Consider the following 21,510-nt stretch of genomic DNA (forward strand, 5'->3'; position numbering starts at 1 on the left):
GGGGCCCCCCCGGCCGCTCCTCCTCCCCGCCAGGTGCTGACACGTCGGCATGGTCCGGTCTAACCCCCGGACTCATTGCAAGGAAGTACACTATCGCATATTTATTTGCATTACGCTTTTGAAATGTACATTCCATTGAATGAGAGCTGTAGGTCATAATTGTTACTATAAAACCATTTCAATAATTAGCTTTTAGTTCGGGAGGGGGAAGCAGATAAAAGTGAAACATTCAAACACCTCAACTCGAGTAAAGAATGTGCAATTGTAAAGAGACTGATAAAACCACTTTACACTGTAAGAACTGAGGCACCAGCAACTGAAATACATTCCAGTGAAAGTGACTGATTTCTAGTTATCCATCACTGACTGTCCAGAACTGAAATGAATAGCTTGTGCCAGCTCCAGGGCCAGCTTCCAGAGCTAAGATCCATTCTGATTCCTAATCCAATCTGACACTGGCAGGAGTTTATCACCAAAGACATCCCAGCTCAGCTGTGACAGCTCCAATGGGAGCATCCAGAGCTCTCTCCAGGGCCGAGCACCCCATGTGCCATCATGTCTGAGCAGTTAATGAAATGGAGCACACAAGCGAAATCGCTTCCAAAGACAAGGATGAAATGTAGATACAGTTTTATACCAGCATAGTATTCAAAAGTCAAAAGTCTGCAATTCCAGGCATCACTAAAAACAGACACTGCTGGGTTTCCATTCCCAGCACGCGTATCCTTCGCTGTCACACAGAGCACGAACACAAGGACCAGTAGTTCCACAGAGAATTCTTGCCCTTTCTGTGCTCCCAGGAGTCCAAACCCAGAAAGTTCTATGATAAGACATAAAAATCTTCATCCTCATGCCAGGTGGTTACACAAGATCCTGAGTTTGTCCGGAACAGTTCTGTGCAGTCGCTGTGACGAACAGCCCTGGCCAGCAGGCGGGCAGTCCCTTAGCTGGTGTCGCGCGTGTCCCCGGAGCCCGGCCCGGCCAGCACGGCGTCCAGCGGGGCGCGCCGCTTGCGGATGCTGCGCCCCGAGGCGATCAGGTCGGCGTAGCCGCGCTGGTGCGAGAAGGCGTAGGCGGAGCGGCGGGCGGACACCCCGCGGCGGAAGGCGCTCTGCCGCCGCTTCCACTGCTGCTCCTCCAGCAGGTACTTCCGACGGTTCCTCTGGATCTGCGCGCACGCAAACACACCGCGGGTCGTGCGTTAGGCGGCGTCACCACAGCTGATCTGTTCTCATAGCTGTGTGCTGGCTCAAGGCAGAGCAGGTAGCCAAATCCATCCCCTACACTCTTGACATGTAACCCTGGCACTCCAGCCCAGCCTAAATTAAACCCAGACTGGGGCCCTCAGCAGCCTCATGGGGTCTCAGTGGCACCACCAGGTCTCAGCCAGGCACACGAGGAAACAGCCCCCACTGAGCTGCTGCTTCTGGCCAGCCCTGCAGCCACTCTGCTCACGGGACCCAAGCCAGGCTTGTGTTGCTCTCTGAAGGGCACCATCACTTAGTTGTCTCTAACATTATCATAAAATCCCAGCATGGCTTGGGTTGGAAGGGACCTTAATGCCCATCTCATCCCCTGCCACACCTTAGCACTGACACCAGCCCCTGCAAATAAACACCTGCCACATTCACCCAAATAACAGATTTCACTCACTTTATCACTCTCTGAAGGCCAGATTGTCATGGACAGAAAGCGCTGTGCCACTACAGGCAGTAAGCAAATGGCAATGGATAAAATCATGGTAAGCCAAAGGTATGGCTGCCGCAGAGCATTCGGAGCAGTTCCTGGGAATAAAAGGAGCAAAAGCTAATTTATGACAAAGCTACATCAGACAAGACTGAGAAGGACAAACCACCAGGACTGACCTGTGAACTGAAAGCCTGAAGGGAAGAGAACATGGATTCCAGCACTATGCAAGTCAAATGTGATCCCAAAGTAAAGTGCAATACTCCCAAATACTGAAAAAGCATTAACAAAAGTCCAGTAAGACGTATCCAGGCCAATCTAAAAGCAAACAAAAGTGCCAAATGAGTTTCTTAATTCCAAATAATGTCAGCTACTTTTTACATGTTGTTACCTTTCTAGTGGAGAAATTTAGAACAGTGAGCAGAAAGTGTTCTCAGAACACCAGAGCTCAGGGAACTAAGCTTACTTGCCTGAAAATTGACCACAAATATCAGAGAGGATGCTGCTGTGACAGCAAAGGACTGATAATCTGCAGGGGCTTCTCCATCTTGTCCCATAGATTTAAGGTAGGCTCCATACGGGATGAAGAAGATGATCAGTGAAGTTACAGCTCCATGGAGCAAACTTATAAAGAACTTCTTGTAGTTGAAAAGTAAATCTCTCTGACCCAAAACATAAAGTCTGGGGAACCGAAGGCTCAGTCTGTCGCTCACATCCTTAATAAAGAGGAAAAAGAAAAAGAAAGTTGTGAATTGTTGCTCTCAGGCCTGAGCTTTGGAGAGTGAGAAGCTGAACTATACAGTGTCCCAAAGGGAATGGCAGATCCCTTTCTCTTTCCAATAGCAGGGATTTCCACAGAGTAATGCAAAAGGAAGGCGTTCTTACAAGCCACAAAACCAAACCCCTCTTGTTTCATGGACAAGCAGCGTAACTTAGACCTGGCGACAGGTGCCTTTGGGTTCATTGTTGTAACAACATGGGCATACCTGGTCGAGCAAGCCGACGAGCAGGACCGGGAGGCTGGAATACAGCACGTTGTACAGTGTGATGAACCAGTCCTCGTAGGCTGTCTGCAACACAGGGGGAATTGCAGGACTTGGTGATTTGATTACATCCTTCCCCTCCAGTTCCTGAGAAAACCCACATGTGCTCTACCACAGCTTTAAGTTCCCTGTCTCGGTGTTCACCCAAAGGCAGCAGCACCTTGGCTCAAGGCTCTGCTGAAGCTCCTTAGTCTGTGTTAAGCTGCCCCACTCCTTTCAAATGTTCCTCCCTGTACAACAATGATCCTGACTTCGGTGCTCTGGAGTCGTACCTAACCGCTTGTAACTAACTTGCTCAGTACTCATCACATCCTCTTGCAGAAATCACTGGTGACAACTTCACATTCCTGACACTTCCCAGGCTAAGCCTTTGCTGTTCCACACTGACAGAAGCACCTGCTTGTTCTTATCCCACATGAGCACACCTTCCTACCTGGGCAGAGAAGCCATTGAAGAACGAGTACCAGATGTGGACCAGCGTGAAAGCAAAGTTTTTGTAGAAGAAGTATCTCAGAAATTTGCACATCCTGATGTAGGACCAGCGCCCGTGGACCAGCAGCAGCCGCTGGAGGTAGCGGAACTGTCCGAAGGAGTAGTCACTCGACATGACAGCCTGCATGCCCTCCTGGCCACTGATCCCAACTCCAATGTGGGCAGCTGGGTGAGGGAGACAAACACCACACACTAGGTTGGACAGAGGGACAGGAACACGACCAGGGCCATTTCTACTGTCACCTGGACTGTCTCTCAGTGCTTGTTCTGTCAGAACGCACCTGGGAAATTTGGCCAAAGGAGAACCAAGCGATGAGACAGAGTGAGTAAAGTGCTGAACAAACTGGCCAGGCAGTTTACAAACACCCTTGGGACATAAACCCTATCCTAGACGTTTTTTCCTCACTTGCATCTCTTGGGAAGCAGAGCAGGTACAATCTGGGATGGCTAATGCCACCAGGCAGGGGGCAGCCAAGCTACTGCTTTGGTCTTTATATTACACTTCTGTAACACACAGCATGAGAACAGATTCCTGCTCAGGGAATGTCTACAGAAAAAAAAATAGATCAGGAAAATCACTAACCATTTCCTAAAGTGCTTCCTCAGAAAGGGAAACAGGCACAGAAGCTAAAAGGCCCACGGCAGCAAAGCAGATGGAAGAGTCTTCTGACAGAGAGGGACAGTGGAGAGACCGCAGGAGCAGGCCAGAGGAGATCTGTCCTAGCGGGAGAGCTTGTCAGCTGCCTTACTTTTGATCATGTTCACATCATTGGCCCCGTCCCCGATGGCCAGGGTGATGGCCTTCTTGTACTTCTTCACCAGCTCCACCACCATGGCCTTCTGCTTGGGTGTCACACGGCAGCAGATCACAGCCCTGCACTCGCAGGCCAGATCAACAAAGTTCTTCTGCTGCTGCTCCTTGTAGGCCTCTGCCCTCCTCCTTTTCTCAGCTTGTTTTTTCTTCTCTTCTGCTGTTCTGGGGAATTTCAGTTTAAGTTTCTTTTTCTTCTTTTTCTTCTCCAGCAGGATTTCATTCTGTGAAAACAAATAAAACTTACTATATTCTCTTCTGCACCATTTCCAGTCCTGCTCCAGGCACTGCCCAACAACACACCTGAGGTCATTATGCTCCCAGCACCCATTTCTGGCATTTTAATGATCTGCTCGTGCAGCCAAAGGAACAGAGTCCTCAGTGAGAGACACTGCAGGCTGGTGGTGCCCCAAAATCCCAAACACTCGGGAGAACAGCCTTTGTACATACCAGCCAGGAGCCAGTGATGATCAGAGCCCGATCTCTGCTGCCCTGGAAGAATGGCTCATTCATCCTGAGAGAGGAATGTGGACTGGATCCAGCCCTGTTCCTCTGGTTTTCCAGCCTCGTTTGAAGGAGAGCACTGGAAAGAGAGGGAGAAACTGTACTGAAAAGTCGAGGATAAACTTTAAACTAGGTCAGTCCCAGACTGAAAATCCTGAAAACTAACTCCTCTGTGTTTTTACTTGCCTGGTATCTTCTCCATAGCAGATGGCCATTTCCTCTGTTAGGAGTTCACAAGAAAATCCAATATTTTCAGCAGTTTCTACAATAAAAATTAAGAGAGGGAAGTATTTACTGAAAGTTCTGCCACAACTAATTGTTAGGAGCAGCCAGAACCACCTCAAGTGCTCTTAAGTAATTTCTGATTTACGTTTCAGTATGAGAACTCCCTTTCAATGCCACAGTGTAGATGAACAGGAAAACATCCTCCTGTTTTCAGCTGTTTGGCTGTAAGCAACCCCACCTTTTTTGTCACCAGTAAGCACCCAGATTTTAATGTCTGCTTTGGAGAGTCTGGAGATAGTTTCTGGAACTCCATCCTGTAGCTTGTCTTCAATAGCTGTTGCACCAAGCAGCTGGAAGGCATTTGAAATACAGGTGGTTAGTAGCATTGAAACATGTTTCTTTTAACATAAGAATTGAAATGTACTAAAAATGTACAGCTTCTTACAATCAAGTTTTTTTCTATTTCCTCATACACTTTATCCAGGGCTTCATCCCGGTGACTTGTAGCTAAACTGGCCTCCAGAAACTTTTTATTCCACACTTCAAATTCATCCTGGCTTATGTCTCTATAGCACAGGCAGAGTGTCCTGAGAGTTTCATTTGCAAAGACCTGAAAAATAATTAAAACCACACATATCCACAAAAGAAAACTCTTCATTTGCAATCCAAACATAAGGGTAAGAACGTGTGTGTTTGACAGAACAAGTCCAACTTTCAGAACCAATTGCAGGTTTCCATTTGTCTTAATAGCTTAGGAAAAGGAAATCAATAACACTACTGTCAGAAAGAAACAATTTTTGTTTTCAAAAGAGCATACAAAATACAAACATACATCAAGGGCCTCTTCTGTGGCTTCTCTCTTGACATTCCTGGGGTGCAGCCGCTCGTAAATCACCGTATCAGCTCCTTTGCAATACAGCCTGATATTGCCACAGGACTCTCTTACTGCAGAGGGAAACAGCACAGGTGGCACCCTTACATGAAGGAATCATTTCAGATTGGATTTCTCAGCCTACTGCCAAGTACCAAAGTGCAAGATGGCATTTCTCCTTCAGAGGGCTCAAACATGCCCCAGGACTGCTAATTCTTGACCCCAGTTTCCTCTGCACATCCCTTTTCACCCCTAAACAAGTGACCTTCTCCACACAGGCCAGTGGCAGTCAGCTTACCAATGACAGACATCCTCTTCCTGTCGCTGTTGAAATCCAGGATGGCCAGGACATCGTAGGTCCTCTGGACGCCCATCTCACTGATGGTGATGGTGTTCTGCGTTCGGGACAGGAACACGTAGCCGAAGTTGCGCGCGGCCGTCACCAGGGCCCCCTCGTCCGGGGAAGCTGCCTGGTAGTGGAGCTGACCTGTAGGATTGCAGGCAGCACACAGCTGAGGGTGCAGCTGGACACCCGCCAGCAGGGCACACCGAGAGCAGGGACCACGACCCCCCAGTCTGTTACACCTACTGCCCAGGAACAAGAAACGACAGGACATCTTGGTTTCATGGAGATTTCACAAAGAAGGGAGTAAAGCAATATTCATATTCCATGTTGTAATTGAATCTTCCAACCCACGAATTCACAAATTCAATAGCTGATGACCTCTACATTTAGTTTTGTTTAATTTAAAAGGGTAGCCTAACACTCCCCCCTTATGCTATCAGCATTAGTTGCAGATGTCTCCCTCGTGGAACTGGATTTGAATTATTGTTTTCTGCTACACAAGGAAAACAAACTAAGCAAAAGCCACACTCACCATCAGAAGTGTCAGCCATGACTGTGTGACAAATAGCAAGCAGAAAAAAGAACTTCTGGATTTCTGGCTCCTTTCCAGCCTTTATTTGCTCTATCAGATAGTGATCATAGAACAAGAACTTTCCATCTGCGTACACATTCCAGCTGAAATCAACTTGCTGCTCAGACAACAGGGGAAGAGAGGCTGAGTCACCAAGGTGCCGTTGCTTTGTGCCCACCCACATCTCTCCGTGCCACAGACGGGACACGCGGTGGCTGGGATGGACCTGGGATGGAGCTGGCATGGACCTACCTGTGGGTGGCTCTGGAGCTGCCCCGCTGCATCCCGGCAGTCCCCTGCAAGGCAAGCACCCGTACTCAGGGCACCAGGCACAACAGAGCTTTTACAGCCCACCACAAAATCAAACAGATCTACAGCACGTACCGCCCTGCCACTGGAAGGGAAGGAAAAGGACAAACTGCTGCTCACACTAAAATTTCCTTGTCTGTTTCTTGACTTTGTCCCCAAAGCATTTCTAGCGAAAGCAAATTTGTACAAAAAATTGTGCAAATTACCAATTTTCAGTTTTTCTGAAAGCTGAGAAGTTCCCACTAAAGTTCCTTAATTTCCACTTTGTAAGTGGGAAAACCCCAACAACTCAACCCTAAGCTTTACCCAGTGTCAGGTCTAAATTGTGGAAGTTCAGCTGGAACTAAGAGAACTTGTATGTACCTGACCTCCAGCAGGTATTAAAATTCCTCCTCCTTTGCACAGCTTACCGTATCTTTGCCCATTTATGCAACACTTTTTAAAGGTCATGATGTTCTGTGTGAGGGTTCCAGTCTTGTCAGAGAAGATGTACTGGATTTGGCCCAGCTGCTCGTTCAGCGTGGTGGTCCTGGCCTTGGCAGCCGTGTCCTTCTCGGGGTAGTACATCTGCAGGTCCCAGTTGATGAAATAGCTTTGGCCAAAGCGAATCACTTCCACGCTGAATGAAAGAGAAGGGAGGTTCTCACTCCCAGCTGCAGCTCCCATTTCCACCCAAAGACACCTCCTCAGGTACTGCCCTACCTCACGTAGAGGGAGATGGGCACCATGGTGTTGAGGACAATGATGTATCCCCAGAAGGTGAGGAAGCCCCGGTAGGCAGGGCTGGAGTCCTGTGCATCGTACAGGTACCAGGAGGAGTTGCCAATCTGCTGCTCCCAGTAGGTGTGACCGATGGCCAGCCCTGCCGACAGCAGGATAAGGACCACGATGATCTGCAGGGCACAGAGAGGCCTCTCACACTTCAGGAACATCTGCTCGACTTAAATCCCAAATCCCCATGTTCCTAACAGAATATGACAGGTATTTGTGAGGAGAAATGGAGCAAACGTTTCCCACAAAGGCACATTTCAGATTTCCTCCTACTCCATCCCAGCTCCACAGGCCAGAAAAAAGTCAAAACATATTTATTACATACACACAGGAAGAAGCTGCCTAACTTTGCATTCACTATTCACTTAAAATCTGAATTTTAAAAAAAGAAGGCTTACAGTATAAACCATGTAGTTCATAAGGGAGTCAATTTTTGTCCTTTTAAATCTTGTCTTTCCACTATTTTTCATTATTTTTGTGTCAGCGCCTAAAAATAGAGTGAAAAATTAAAAAAAGGGAAAGATAGGATAAGCAAATACACGTCAGTATTACGGTTTTACCAAACTGGAACATGAAATACAGTTGCTGTCTACAGGATGAAGATTCTTTTTCACTCTACAGGTGTGCTTTTAGTGGGGAAATATTACACACCTGCAAATATGACCATTCCATGGCAGAAGTCCGTGTTCCTGATCTTACAGCCACGCAACAAAATCTTATCAGCATCCAGGGGATAAATTGAGTTTCTCCAGGATAATGTTCCTGTAAACTTATCCAGTCGGTTATTGGGTTCTTCACATTCAACCAGACCTAGAAAATGTGGAGGAGAATGTGTTTAATGTACAAGTTAAATCCAAATGCATTGACTTGTACCCACCATCAAAGCAGCTTTGCTTTACTTTTATTGACTTGCAAACAATTTGAGCTAGGCTCTAACAGTGTTAGGTGTAGAGCTGTACCAACCATCAAAGTCTGCCAGGGCACTTTCTTCCTGAAGGTGTCTGTGTGTCACCTCTAGGGCCATTTTGAATTTTAAGTTAGTCTCACTAAGAAGAAAAAATAAAAAGGTGATTTTATTAAAACCATGAGTACAGGAGAGAAGTTTAAACACAATTAAATTAAGGTACCACTACTTCTCTGGGCAACCCATACTAAAGTAAAAAATAAATCAATGTCCTTCCCCCTTTCTTCCTATGTCACTTTCTCCAACACTTTTGATGCGCCTGCAGCACTCCAGTGGACAAGTTTTAATGATCCTTGAATTGTGGGAATCAGCAGCTGGATGCAGTTTGCCAGGTGTGGCTTAACAAGCAGACAGTAACATACACAATCCTTGCTCTTTTCCTACTCGGCCCAAATTAACTCCCAAGACATTCTTGAGTAGAACCTTACCCATCCAGTTCAGCTGTCTCCACATAGCACAGACTGTTTGGTTCTGAGCTGGACAGCAGCAAAATATCAGCCTAGAAAACAAATAAATAGACATCAAATAAAGCCAGGTAAAAATTCCTACAGAGCTCTCTTGAAACATTAAACAAATGTATCTGAAGCAGGAACAAAAAGAACTTACAGGAACAAAAGTATTTTTCTTCAGACGAACGACATCACCAACTTTAATATCTTTCCATTTAGTGGCTTTGAACCTAATACCAAAAATAGTTTAATAATTATTACTTCTAATCTAGAACATGATGCACTATAAAGTTTACAATACTGAACTTTCTTAGGAAAAAAATTACCTTTTGTTGTGCTGTGGGTTTGCCTCTCAGAAACTGCAATTTAGTTGAGGGACTACAGCTCAGAAGCCAACCTACCTCCTCTCTTCCAGCTTCACCTAGTTAGGAATTCCTGCCCTGCTCTCCAAAGAAGTTGCTCTTAGTACAGATTTAGTCCCAGAGAATTAACTTTAAATTACTCCTTTAAGCAATTCTCTTCCAGCTTCAGCTAGGTTTTCAGACAGAGAACAGAGCTGAGCCCTTCCTATCATCTACAGCTACTGTGGCAAAGCTTAGCAACAGGGACATGATCAGAGCTCAGAGGGGAACGCACAAACCTTCCATCCTTGATGACATCACATGTCCTGTTATTGACCTCGTTGTCCATCCTGTGACGAGCCTGAAACCAGAGCAAACGATGCCCTGTGTCACAACAGGAGACATGAGCTGCACTGGGAGGGTTTTGCTTTTTGTATTTACAGAACATGGTTCTTACAATGTCATCCAGCAGGTCTTTGACTGCAGTTATTCCCAGCACCAAGAGCAAGGGCACCAGAGTTGTGTACCATGACAGGGTACTTATTTGAGGAATCGACTGCAAAAGACCAATAAAATCAGGTCAGTACGGCATCATCAATCAAATTGAAATCAGAGATATTTCACAGTGACCTGACTAGAGAAAAAAACAACACATCAGAGAGAATTTTAAGTCAGGTTGTGAAAATGAACAAAAGAAGAGTTTGGCTGTTACACTAGTTAGGAGTCAGCTTCCCTCTCACAATTGCACTGGCTTGCATAGTCTGGTGGTGCTTCTGATTTATGAGATGAACTCGAGAAATATCTTTTCCTCATGAAATTCATGAGCTCTGCAACGAGTTCATTCAAATTCTGTGCAACTAGCTCATCCCAGGAGCCTGCCATAGCTCATCTGGATTTGCTGCAGGTTTCTGTTATGATGGGCTTGGTCTCTGCAGCAGTTCAGATGGTGCCCCTCAATTCCCTGGCAGGACAGCACCGAATTGTGTCATAAATATTATTGAGCTCAGATTCCCTTCACAGCGAGTACTATCCACCTTGTTTACCTGCAATATGAGAAGAACAAGGAAATAGAAGTTGGCTGCTCTCTTGAACTGTTCAAACAGATTCAGAGGTAGAAAAGTGATGGGGTTGTACTTGTATGTCTTAATTGCATTTCCCTGTGGGAGAAATCCAAACATCAGTCACACAGCAGAGCTTCTCCTTCCAACACAAATGTACAGTGCATATGTTCAAGTTCCTAATTCTCTATCTCACCTTAAACACGTCTCTTGATAGACGTTTGATTTTCCATTCCAAAACCCCAACCCAGTTATTCTTCCCTCCCTCTGCTGGAAACACTGAGGAATTGTGAACGGTGGCTTTTACAGCACTCACCAGCCATTCCAAAGATCTTACCGGGATTAAGGGAGATTCACCCGACAATTAGCACCTCACTGGGATAAGACAACTTACCGCATATTTGCTTTTCTTGAAGCACAGGAAGATTGTTCTCTTGAAGCCTGGCTGGTCATAAAAACGCTGGTCGTTTGCTTTAACTTGCCAGCTGCAGTCTGGAAGGGACAAAAAGAGTTGAAAAGTGTTATGAACACGAGGGAACAAATCTGCCACTTTCAGGTTTTCTCTCAAATCCATAGTTAAAGGAACTTTCGACTGAAGCAAGGCTGGTACCTATTTTATAATACATATCCTTAAAGAAACCTTTTCAAGACATTTCCAGGCTGTTTGTCTTTATTAGCAATTCAAGTACATTCAGAGGAAGGGAGAAGGGTTGCTTAACATTTGAAAGTTCTGTGGGACACCTGCAGAGTAACATTTATTCATGCCAAATTCCCTTCTCTCCCCTCTTCTGGTTTGCCTCTGTGAGGCCCATGAAGCACTAAGCACTCCAACCCAGGTATGTGTCTTGCTGGAAATGAAGAGGTCAGTTCACCTTTTGAAGGCAATTAATTGTTTTAAGCACACTGTGCCATGCTCTTCATTCACGCCCATTAGAAATACAACTCTGAAGTGCTCATTTTATTTCTTCAGCCACCAGTTTTCTTCGTTTGTGTGAAAACCCAGGAACAGGAATTGCATCCACCACAATTTTCTGTGCCTGCTCTTTCACGGGCTTTCCCTCCCAGCCCCTTCAGCTCCCGTTTGCAGCACGGACACCCTGTGCCCACAGCCACACACCTGGGCCCTGCCCACATCCCAGGAGCTCCTTCCCAGGTTGGAAGCCGGCTCCCACAGCGCTGCCTGCCTGGGAAGGATGACGCAGGCAGGGTTTGGAAATGCAGCTCTCCTGACTCACCGGCCAAGCATCTCCTCTCTCCTGCAGCCCACAGGGATTGTCCCTAGTGGCTGCTCTTCTGGTTTCATGAGATCCTCCTCGGACGGACGGGGTGAAACTGCCGGCGGCAGAGGTGTGGGCACGGCTGTGACTAACACTTCAAAACCCAAATCCAACTGTAAAGGTGGTTTTGTTTTTCCCACCCACCACAGAGCAAATTCCACACTGACATATCTGGACTTTTCCTGGGACTACGCAACTTTCATTTCCAGCACCTTATTGGTTACAAGCCCAGAAGATAATAGAGAAATATTTATCTCGAGGAGGCATGTTTTGAGTTCAATATTATATGTGTGAATTTAGAAAGTTACTAAGTTTGTCAAAATGACAGGGCATAAAGAAAAACATAAAGTCTACATAAACATTTCCTTAACACATTCCAAAAACATTGCAGTGTTGATAAAACTGATCGAAAACTGACAAATTAGGTCTGAGGTAAAACCTGAAGGAAGGAAGCTCCTCAAAATTACTTTGAAGTGTGATACTAACACCTAATATTTGGCAAGCTGCTTTGGTAATTCATCAACTTTAAAGGATGTCATCATAAAAAAACTCTTAAACTAAACATGTGACGGGTGCTTGTAAAATGACAGCACGCAACAGGTGGTTATGAAATGAGAGCTGATCAACTGTTCCCACACAAACAGGAAAAAATCTGTATAAATTACAGAGGCTTTGGTTACACTGAAAATACTCGCCTTGCAGCATGAGAAAAGGGAATTTAGGGGAGCTACAGATGTTTCCTGGGTAGAGGTTCAGAGCAGGGATGCCAGAAAGGCTCCTCCCACTGAGGTTCTTACTCTGGCAGCAGCCACAGGCTGTACCTGCCGGTTCCTTTGAACTCCTCCTACTCACCTTTTACCTTTTAGGAAACTCATGAGGCTATAAAATGAGCAGTGAGGTGAAAATCTGCGCTGCACGAGCAGAAATCCAGGGAAAACACTGAGCACAGCAAAATGTTTATGCTGGAACCCATTTCCAGAGGGCTGGGAAACCAAGTACCTGAAGGTCTGTCTGAAAGGTTCCCAGAGCACAGGCCATGTACATCCAGGGCCTGCCTTAATTAGCAGGAGGTCACCATGCAGCTCGTTATCTTTGCGCAAGGAGCAGTGCCACAGAACTGGGCTGCAGCTTGGAATGAAGCTGAGTCTCATTCTGACATTTGTTAAACTGAACTGCCATCAATTTACTCCTCCAGAGTCAGATAAGCCATTCCAAACCTTACCTGACACATGAACACAGAAGTGCAATCGGTCCCTGAGGCTCAGCCTCTGCATCCAGCATCATGCACTGCCCAAAGCAGGGCCAGGGTGCTGGTACCTTTTTTGCCAGGCTCTCGGGCCATGCTGCTGTTACCTTTTTTGCCAGGCTCTCTGCTCTCCTCGGTGTCCCTGCTGGTTTGGTTGGGTCCCAGTTCAGCCCCAGGCTGCCGACTGTCCAGCTCGTCCTCCGTTTCATCGTCGCTGTATGGCACCACCTCATCGTTGGGCTGGGAATCCTCCTCGAAGGTGGTCTCTGAATCCCTTTCTGAGATCATGCTGCTAGCACCCTGCCAGCATGTGGGACAAGTTAGGGACAAGAGCTCACGTGGCAAGTGCTGGAAACCACATCTGCAGTTTTACTCTGCTGGTGCTGCTCACCAAACCCCACATGTGAAACCCCAGAACAGCGCAGGGCACGGGCTTGGTTTTCCAGCACTGAGCAGGATCAGGGGCAGCTCTTGTCCCAGGCAGCCCTTCATTACTGTTGTGCTACGTGTAATTACACTCTGCAGCCCAGGAACACCGTGTGCTCCCAACACAGGATGTAGGAACTGGGGAGCGCACAAACACGTCTCCCAGGGCCATTACATCATGCCCTGAGGAGCCACAGGAGCTGGAGCCCTGCTTGGCCACAGTGGGACACGGAACTGGGCATGGAGTGCCAGGTCACACATCCAGGGCTCAGTCACACAGCTGATCCTCCATGCCTGCCTGCCCAGCCTCACCCAACCCAGCCTCGCTTCCCCTCTCTTCCCATGGCTGAACATCAGTGTTTGCCACTGCAAGATCCCACATCTCGCTGTCCAGACACCTGAGAACACCAGGGGAGGCATTTTGGCCTGAGCTGTATCAGAGGAGGATGAGCTGAGCTGTGGCCATGCCCATGTGTCCTACAGCTGTGCCTTGACTGGACATCTCCAGCCATCACTGGCTGTGATCCTAATCCTGAACCACACATCAATTCCCAGCTTGCCCCGTGACCTGCCTCACCACCAAGGCACTGCCTTTGCTAACAAACTCAGCAACAGCAGGGTCGGCACCAAACCTGCTGACATCCCCCTCAGCTTCTGGTTTTGCAAAGCTGAATCGTCTCCCCTGCCCAATATCTGCTATAAGAGCGAGATAAATATTCCATGAGCACAGCCTGTGCTACTCGAGTGGCAGGCTGCTGGCAGGGAGCCCAAGGCAGGCCATGTTCCGGAGCCACAGCGCTGCAGGGCCCACCCAGCACAGACTGACAGCCCAGAAATACAACAAATCCACCAGGCTGAGTGCACAGGAACCCACACGACTTCTCCCAAGACCCACTCAAGCTGTTGGAGGCTTCTCCCTGATGGAATTACCCAGGAGTATGACAGCTAGTCACTAACAAAGGTGTAGAACCTGAGACTTTTGTGACAGATCCTGTTTTCCTAAACAGCCTTGCAGCTAGGAAATACACTTCAAGCTCCAGTTCAGGCCCCTGAATACCTCACTGTGATATTCTGGTTTATTTCTCCTCTTTTCCGTGCTTTAATTCTTTCTGTCCTGCCAACACCTCTCATGGGGACTGCTGGGGGGAACAAGTTCCTCCCATACACAGTCCCTAGAACACAAAATGCCACCAGATCTTTGACTGGCTCTCACTCTACAACAACTGAAACGAGCTCATATCCCTGGCACACAGCCGTTAGTCTATTAAATTTTACTGATTAACTGCTTAATGATTAATGAAGTAATTAGTCATGCGAAGGGGTAGATGAGATGTCAAAAACTGCTGCTTTTGTTCTCCATTACAGATGTGTGCCTGCATGGCAATTCCTACAATGGCACCAGCAGCAGCCTGCGATGCTCCCTGAACAGAGCCCGTCAAGGGACCTGGGGTAAGGTTAAATTAACTGTAGTCACTTTCCCTCCTCAGAGAACTAAACTGCCCTGGAAAACCTCGTTAAGAGAGGAGATCTCATTAAGTGCTACCCTGCAGGCAGCACAAGTGCTTTGTGCTACGGGCACACCATTAGCATGCTGCAGCAGGCAATGGAATTGTGCCCGGGGCTGGCCGGGAGCCTGAGGAAAAGCTCCCGCAGCTGGGAGAGAGATGAGAGTCGCTATGGGACCCGGGGCAAAGGAGTTCTCCCCTGACGGGCGGACAAATTGGTTCAGAGTTAAGTTTCTTGACACCTGGTCTGGAAGAAAAGGGCTGTCTGGGACGGCAGAGCCGTGTCAGAAATTCAGAGGAAGGTGGGGAGGGATCATGATGTGAAAAGGGAGACGGGAGGAACCACAGCATGGAGCAGCAGAGATGCCAACTAACCGCGAGGCAGCAGGTAAGAGAGGGGAGCACACACCCAGCAGAGCCTGGGTGCAGGAAGCACCCAGCAGAAACTCGAGGGGAACAAACACGGCAAGAAGAGAGGGGCCACTACTGCTTTTGGTCACTATTCTGAGGACTGCGGAAACAGTTCATGGCGGGCCTGAGGTGGAACAACACGGTTGTTAAATACTGCTTGATCAAATACTCAGAGAACACTTTAAAAAGCTGGGTTTGGCTGCACAGCCCTCATTTTCTAGTTCCTGACTTGACAACAGGGGCTTTCACACTGCTTCAGACCAGTTTCAGATCAGAAAACCTTACATTAACCACTTCAGTCCAGAGGAAGCATCAGCTCCCACTGCCTGGGTGGGTGGGGAACAGTGCCCAGCTCCCAGTTCTGCCTTCCAGCCTGGAAAATCCGGCTGGTCCAACAGCAGGATGGATATATGGGGACATAAAGGAGATCAAAACAGTATTAAGCACAGCTTTAAGTATACCTGATCCAGTTTATTTACTAAAAGGGCAAAAGGGCTTCAGTAACTCAGGTTTTGTGTCTACTTCTGCCTCAGGGCAAGCATCAGATAATTGGGAATAAATTAAACCTTGTAAAAACTCCACTTACTGCATTTGTTTCAAGGCAGTAAACAGCAACCCAAAGTAATGTTATTCTAAATTCTTCTCTGGAGAGTCACTGCACATGACACTGCTGCAAGAACCTGGGGCGACTTCTTGCAAATTGGGTCATCACTCAAAGTGCCCTGAAAGTTAAGGAATCCATCTAGAACAAGGGACATGGATAGTAAAAGGATTAAGATGCCACTAAAGGTGTTATTTTGTGTTTATTATGGATATAAAGACCTACAAGGCTCACCATTACACACCTGCTGGCCACCACAGCCCGTGCACAGCCCACACCCGGCATGGTCCTGTCCTTGGCACCATATTCTGCACTACCTCACACACTGGGGCAGTGCCAAGCTCAACAGCTGCTCAAACCTGGCCACGCAGTGTTCTTCCGGAACACAACAAGAGCAGTATTTTAAACAAGAATCAGAAAGCAAACTCAAATAGTACAAGAAGTAACTCAGAGACCCTTCTGAACTGCTTCAGGTCTCCGGAGTTCAAATAGGACAAAACAGCTACAGCAAGATGTTTCACTGATTTAACTTGGCATTTAAAAAAGCACTTAAATGCAAAGCCTGAGCCACAGAGACGTAAGATTTATTTCTTTACTAGGTGTTACTGGAGCATCCAGCATTGCAAAACAAAACCTGCTTACAGGAGGGCTGAATACAAACTCCCCAAACTGCAGCAGAAAGCCATGTCTGACACCAGCCTCTGGGGTGGGGTTCCCATGAGGACCTGCTGGCAGTGTATGATCACTCCAATTACATTTTCCCTAAGAGACAGCAGTAATTACTGTGCCATCCTCAGCTGTCCCACACTGCTCCTCTCGCCAGTAACAGAGAGTTGGAGCCAAAATGGAAACATGGACAAAGAGAGCCTGGTAGGGAACAGCACCCGAGAGGGCACTCAGGGCTGCCACCCTGGAGAGCACCAAAGGAGGAATCAGAGCCCACAGAGCCCCTGCATGGCTCCACCAGAGCAGGTATCTGTACTCAAGGGGCTCGAGCCCATACATACCCTGAGAGGTTTCAGACTCATCTTTCATCCGTGGGCACAGGACCAAGGGATGGCTGTAACAGCACTTGAAACCTGAAATTTGGAATTGCTAAGACAGCCCAGCATCTGCTCTCAGGTCATGATCCACCCTCAGCCCACTAATGACCCAACTGGTACCAGTTAATGCTCCTGGAGTTATTTTTAACACTCCCAAAGCACGGCCAGAAGCCAGGGCTCCAAACAGCAGGATATTGCATTTCTGCTCTCCCCTCAGGGATCCCAGCCTAAGGCTTTGGCAGAGTATGGGCCTTCATTAAAAATGTGTTCAGCAACTCATCTCCCTGGAACCAGAGCTGCTACAGGGAAACCAGCAAATCATAAACTGGATTTGCTTCCAATAGATGAGATGGATCACTGATTACTCACAGCAGATGTGAAATGTGACTGGTAACAAGTGCTTGGACAGGCTGATAGACAGGTCTTCTGAACAGCTAAAACCTTCCAGGTAATCTTTATGACATTTTGAGAGGAAAAGAAAACAGCAGCTAGAATAGCATGAATCAGCACAAATGGGCCAAGGAAATTAACCTTCACTCCAAACACTACTAAGCTTCAGGTAGATTGCCATGCAAATTACATGCTTAAAGCTGATCAATTTATAGATCTATTTCACACACAACAGCTCCAGTTACTTCCTTGAATGACTGCTTTACAGTAATTGAACACACAAAAATTATATCTTGAAGGGAATGGTTTCCTTTAGTCATTTGCTCTCAAACACACTGGCTGTCACATGTGCCCTAGGAAAGGAAAAGCCCAGCTGCTGGGATGCCCCAGAGAAAGGTGAGCTCAGGAGTTCAGGGATGTACTTTGAGGCAGCTGAGGCTGGAGAGTGTAGGGCAATGAAACCCAGCTGCTGACCCTACACACCTTCCCTGCACTGTGACCCTGGGAACAGCTCCCACTGGAACTGCCAACACCAGGTGAGCCACAATCACCCCAAAAGGTTAAAACCTGAGGGATTCCAGTATGGCTGCAGATAAAATGCTCGTGGGGAAGTGATGCACCCTCACAACTCAGGGGAGCTCAACACGTCATATCTGAGACACAACGTGTCATATCCGAGATCTCCACACAACAGAAGCACCAAGGACTCAGCTCTCCCTGCAAGGTGAGAGGTCCTTGGGGATCCTGTTCTGCAAGTGACAGGTCCCAGAGGAGTCAGCCTGGCTGCACCATCGAGAGCTGCTGTGCACTCAGCCCCACATTTTACACACATTTTACACACCATTTTTAAATACAAAGTGTACCTATTTGATTCACAATAGGACCCTAACACAGGCACCTACTACAGCTCTGGAGGCTGGACAAACTCTGAGGATTAAAGACTAATTCCAGTTCCAAGAGACTTTTAAACTGCTATTGTATGCAGCCAACCTTGCAACACTTTGCAAGGAACCAACCCTGTCCCTCCTCCGATACCCTAATAACCCTGATTACCTGCACCATCAGGAGGCAAACACCACAGTAAAACTGTAACACTGGCACCACCAAGCTCTGAAAATCTCACTTAAAGCTGCTTGTGCCAAACCAGGCTGCAGGACAGTTCCTCCGCTGAGCACACTGCAGACCTGCTCAAGCAAGCTGAGACACCAAGACCCTGAAACCCTCTAGAGGGAGGAGAGAGGGGACAGTTCTGTGCTGCTGACAAATGTTCAAGTCCCATCTTGGGGAAAAAATTAAAACAGAAAGCAGAGGCTATTGTGTACTCCCCGCTGTAGCTACTTATTAAAACTTGTATGAAAATAAGAATGAAGGACTTTCCAATAGAACAAATTTATCCTGATGAGCCACCGGGGTTTGACACAGGGAAGAGATTAACTAGACACCAAGAATTTAACAGAAAATCAGTCCAAGAAAGAGACCCACAGCTGCCTGAGGTTACACAAAAATGGCTGAAGATGGGCCATTGCAGAAACCAAATCATCATTTCCCCATTATCTGCCCTAGGATTTCTCATTAACAGATCTGCAGAGTTGTGCCATTTAAAGTCCAAGGCAAGGCAAGCTATCTTTGCAGAAGATAAGAGGGTTGGGTAACCTTTGCTCAAGCTGCCCTCTCTGAAGGGGTTTCAGCCTGCCTTTTAGAGGGTGTTACCTTGGTCTCGAGGTTCATGTTATACAACAGCACATATTGAAGTTAATAGAGGAAAAAATAATTACTGTTGTGCACACCTAAACTGCACTGTTTGGGGTAAAAGGTTTTTGGAACTTCATAGAGAGATTTTTCCTAGCAATCACCATCATGATCAAAAGCAGCAGGTATTTTTAACTGGAGTAAATAACGGTTACTTCCTGCTACCAAGATTGGAGATGCCATTAACACACCTCTTCTGGCAGCACCTACAACAGACACTGAAGCCGTTTTCCTAAACTGACCTTTATCCAATGGAGTGTGTGACTGAAGCCCAGACTGCATCACAGATGCTGGCACCAGCCACTCACAGAGGATCCCCTGTGTTCATCTTCAAATCAGGCTCCATCTGCAATGAAACAATGTAGAAAATGGTTTATTGGCCTATTCCACCCTGTGTGCACACTGTAACAAAAAACTATTCTGTAGAAAAATAGTGAAATTAATTTGCCTGCAAAATTTCTTAGGCTTTGTGTGGAGCCGTTTGTCCTATGACCCTAAGGTGTCTGGGCTCTGTGATAAATCTGTGGCTTGAGGTTGGTAGAGACCTTTCAAAGGTATTAACACCCACACCCTGTTTGTAAAGTCATTAGTACATCTTTCCTATCACCAGCGATTGTCAAATTGTCAAATGAAAATCACATTTCAAGTTTCTATCAGAACACACGGGGAAAACGCAGCACACGTTGCAGAGGGATTGTGTAAGCTTGCCAAAAAGCAGCAGGGCTGTCACAGAGCTGGGCACCTGCCGAGGAGGGCTCAGAGAATGAGAATGTGCCCTTCACCCGACAAGCACAGAGACAGAGAGGTTAAGTGATTTGCCCAAGGCCATTGGGTAAGTCACTGACAGAGCCAGGGTTGGGTTTCAGAAGCTCCTGGCCAACGTCCTGCATTCAATTACAGCTGCACAAAGCAGCTCATTTAAAAGAGCCCCGACAAAGCCCATGGCCAGGAAGAACATCAAAACCCCTCGGATCTGAAACAACAACAGCCAGCCCCCTTTCCACATTTGAGAACAGGCAGCCCTTCAAGCTCTCGGCCCTCAGACAACAGCCACACCGACAAGAGAGCAGAGAAATAAATTCCAGCTCATTTTAAAATAACTTCAGTGCAAGTGCCTTTTGGAATTCACCATCCCAAACTCCAAAGCAAAGGTCCAGAACATTCACATGCTATCTTTACGGCAGAATTAAGTGAGAATAGTTTAGAAATTACTGAAAATAATCTCTGTGATAGCTACAAGTTAACACAGAGACAAACAGAGGCCTGGGACAGGTACAAAAGCAACCAGACTCTAAGGTGACCACGAGTGCAGAAGCTGACAAGGAAAACTTCAAAAATGGCCAGATACTACTCATCTTCTAAACCAGGCTTTGAGGACAAAGACAAATCAAATCCCACGACCAAAGAGAAACCTGAGCAGCCTGATCCAGCACAGACACCTACAGGGAGTTAATCCAGGGACTCACTCCAGCAGCAGCCACACCGGTGGGGATTGCTCAAGGGCCCAAATCCCAGTGGCCCCGCTCTCCAGAGCCAAACCCCCCTCAGCCCGGAGACCAAACACCCACCCCGGCTGTTACTGATCACCAGCACGCTCCCTGCCAGAGCTCCCGTGCTGTTCGGCCTCTTGGGTTTCAGAGCGCTGCGGCTGACCCCCGAGCCAGCGGGGAAATGCTCCATTCCCTGCTTCATTCAGCACAGCTCCATCCCGGCTCCGAGCAAGGGATGCTCTTTAAGCTACCGGCACGAAGCACCAGCTAACAGGACCAAGACACCGAATTTGTTTTGTTTTGTTTTCCAAGCAAGTCACTGCCCTCACAAGTAACTTGCCCAGCATTTTCTATTGCAGAATTACTGCTCCTTAATGCAGAAACCTATTGCTGCTCTGATGACTGTATAAACACTGACTAATGAGTAATCACGCCGCAGCCCTGAAGGCTGTTCTCATTGTATAAAGGTATGGGGGGAAAAGCCTGGAGTAGGGCAACCAGCCCAGAGCCATGAGCTGGAGTCAGTGCCCGGGGGACTCGGGGAGACCGGAGACGGCCGAGCTGCCTTAGCTCACCTTCCAGCAAACTCCTGCGCTTTCTTAAACTTCAGACCGGAGAGACTGCGCTAAGTTCCCCCATCACCGGCCGCACATCCCGCGGCTGGGAGCGAGGGGGACGCTGATTCCCGCGGGGTTAAACCCTCCAAAACAACGCGTCGGAGTCCTCGCTCCGAGCAGGGGATGTTCTGGGAAGGAAAGAGAAAAGAAGGGAAGGTGTTCCGGGTGCGCCCGGGGTCAGCTCCGGCCCCACCTGTGCGGCGGGGCGGGCCGGGACAGAGCCCGCCCCGACCCCCGGCCCGCACCGAGCGCGACACCTGCGGAGGCGGCGCTGGACGGCCCCGGCGGTGATGGATGCATCGCAGCACCGGGCC

General features: G+C 47.7%; 1 protein-coding gene across 2 annotated transcripts; it reads right to left on the reverse strand.

Moving 5' to 3' along the window:
• Nucleotides 1-86: 86 nt before the first annotated feature.
• Nucleotides 87-21,270, reverse strand: ATP8B1 (ATPase phospholipid transporting 8B1). 2 transcript variants are annotated; one of them, XM_031064430.1, is made up of 29 exons: nucleotides 21,155-21,270; nucleotides 19,332-19,435; nucleotides 13,072-13,264; nucleotides 10,836-10,933; nucleotides 10,427-10,540; nucleotides 9,841-9,939; nucleotides 9,683-9,744; nucleotides 9,200-9,272; nucleotides 9,022-9,092; nucleotides 8,593-8,675; nucleotides 8,281-8,439; nucleotides 8,028-8,116; nucleotides 7,561-7,751; nucleotides 7,269-7,477; nucleotides 6,802-6,845; nucleotides 6,511-6,667; nucleotides 5,931-6,119; nucleotides 5,594-5,706; nucleotides 5,207-5,371; nucleotides 5,000-5,111; nucleotides 4,723-4,798; nucleotides 4,483-4,615; nucleotides 3,971-4,256; nucleotides 3,163-3,386; nucleotides 2,673-2,756; nucleotides 2,157-2,402; nucleotides 1,866-2,004; nucleotides 1,654-1,784; nucleotides 87-1,168 (listed from the first exon to the last, which is right to left on the reverse strand). In XM_031064430.1, the coding sequence occupies exons 3-29, from the start codon at nucleotides 13,250-13,252 to the stop codon at nucleotides 944-946; spliced, it is 3,753 nt and encodes a 1,250-aa protein (XP_030920290.1). In that variant the 5' UTR covers nucleotides 13,253-13,264; nucleotides 19,332-19,435; nucleotides 21,155-21,270; the 3' UTR covers nucleotides 87-943. The 2 variants fall into 2 exon arrangements, with proteins under 2 accessions (XP_030920290.1, XP_030920291.1); XM_031064431.1 differs by lacking the exons at nucleotides 87-1,168; nucleotides 1,654-1,784; nucleotides 1,866-2,004 and having other exon boundaries at nucleotides 2,261-2,402; nucleotides 2,673-2,752.
• Between the last annotated feature and the right edge of the window lie 240 nt (nucleotides 21,271-21,510).

The sequence above is a fragment of the Geospiza fortis genome, unplaced genomic scaffold, assembly GCF_000277835.1.
Source record: "Geospiza fortis unplaced genomic scaffold, GeoFor_1.0 scaffold143, whole genome shotgun sequence".
NCBI classification, from domain to species: Eukaryota; Metazoa; Chordata; class Aves; order Passeriformes; family Thraupidae; genus Geospiza; species Geospiza fortis.

Coding starts and splice junctions, on each gene's coding strand:
- ATP8B1 (XM_031064430.1), bottom strand. CDS start 13,252: ATGATCTCAGAAAGGGATTCAGAGACCACCTTCGAGGAGGATTCCCAG. Junction 9,940..10,426: donor TTGTTCTTCTCATATTGCAG/GTAAACAAGGTG, acceptor GGTCTTTTGCAG/TCGATTCCTCAAATAAGTAC. Junction 7,478..7,560: donor CCCATCTCCCTCTACGTGAG/GTAGGGCAGTAC, acceptor TCTTTCATTCAG/CGTGGAAGTGATTCGCTTTG.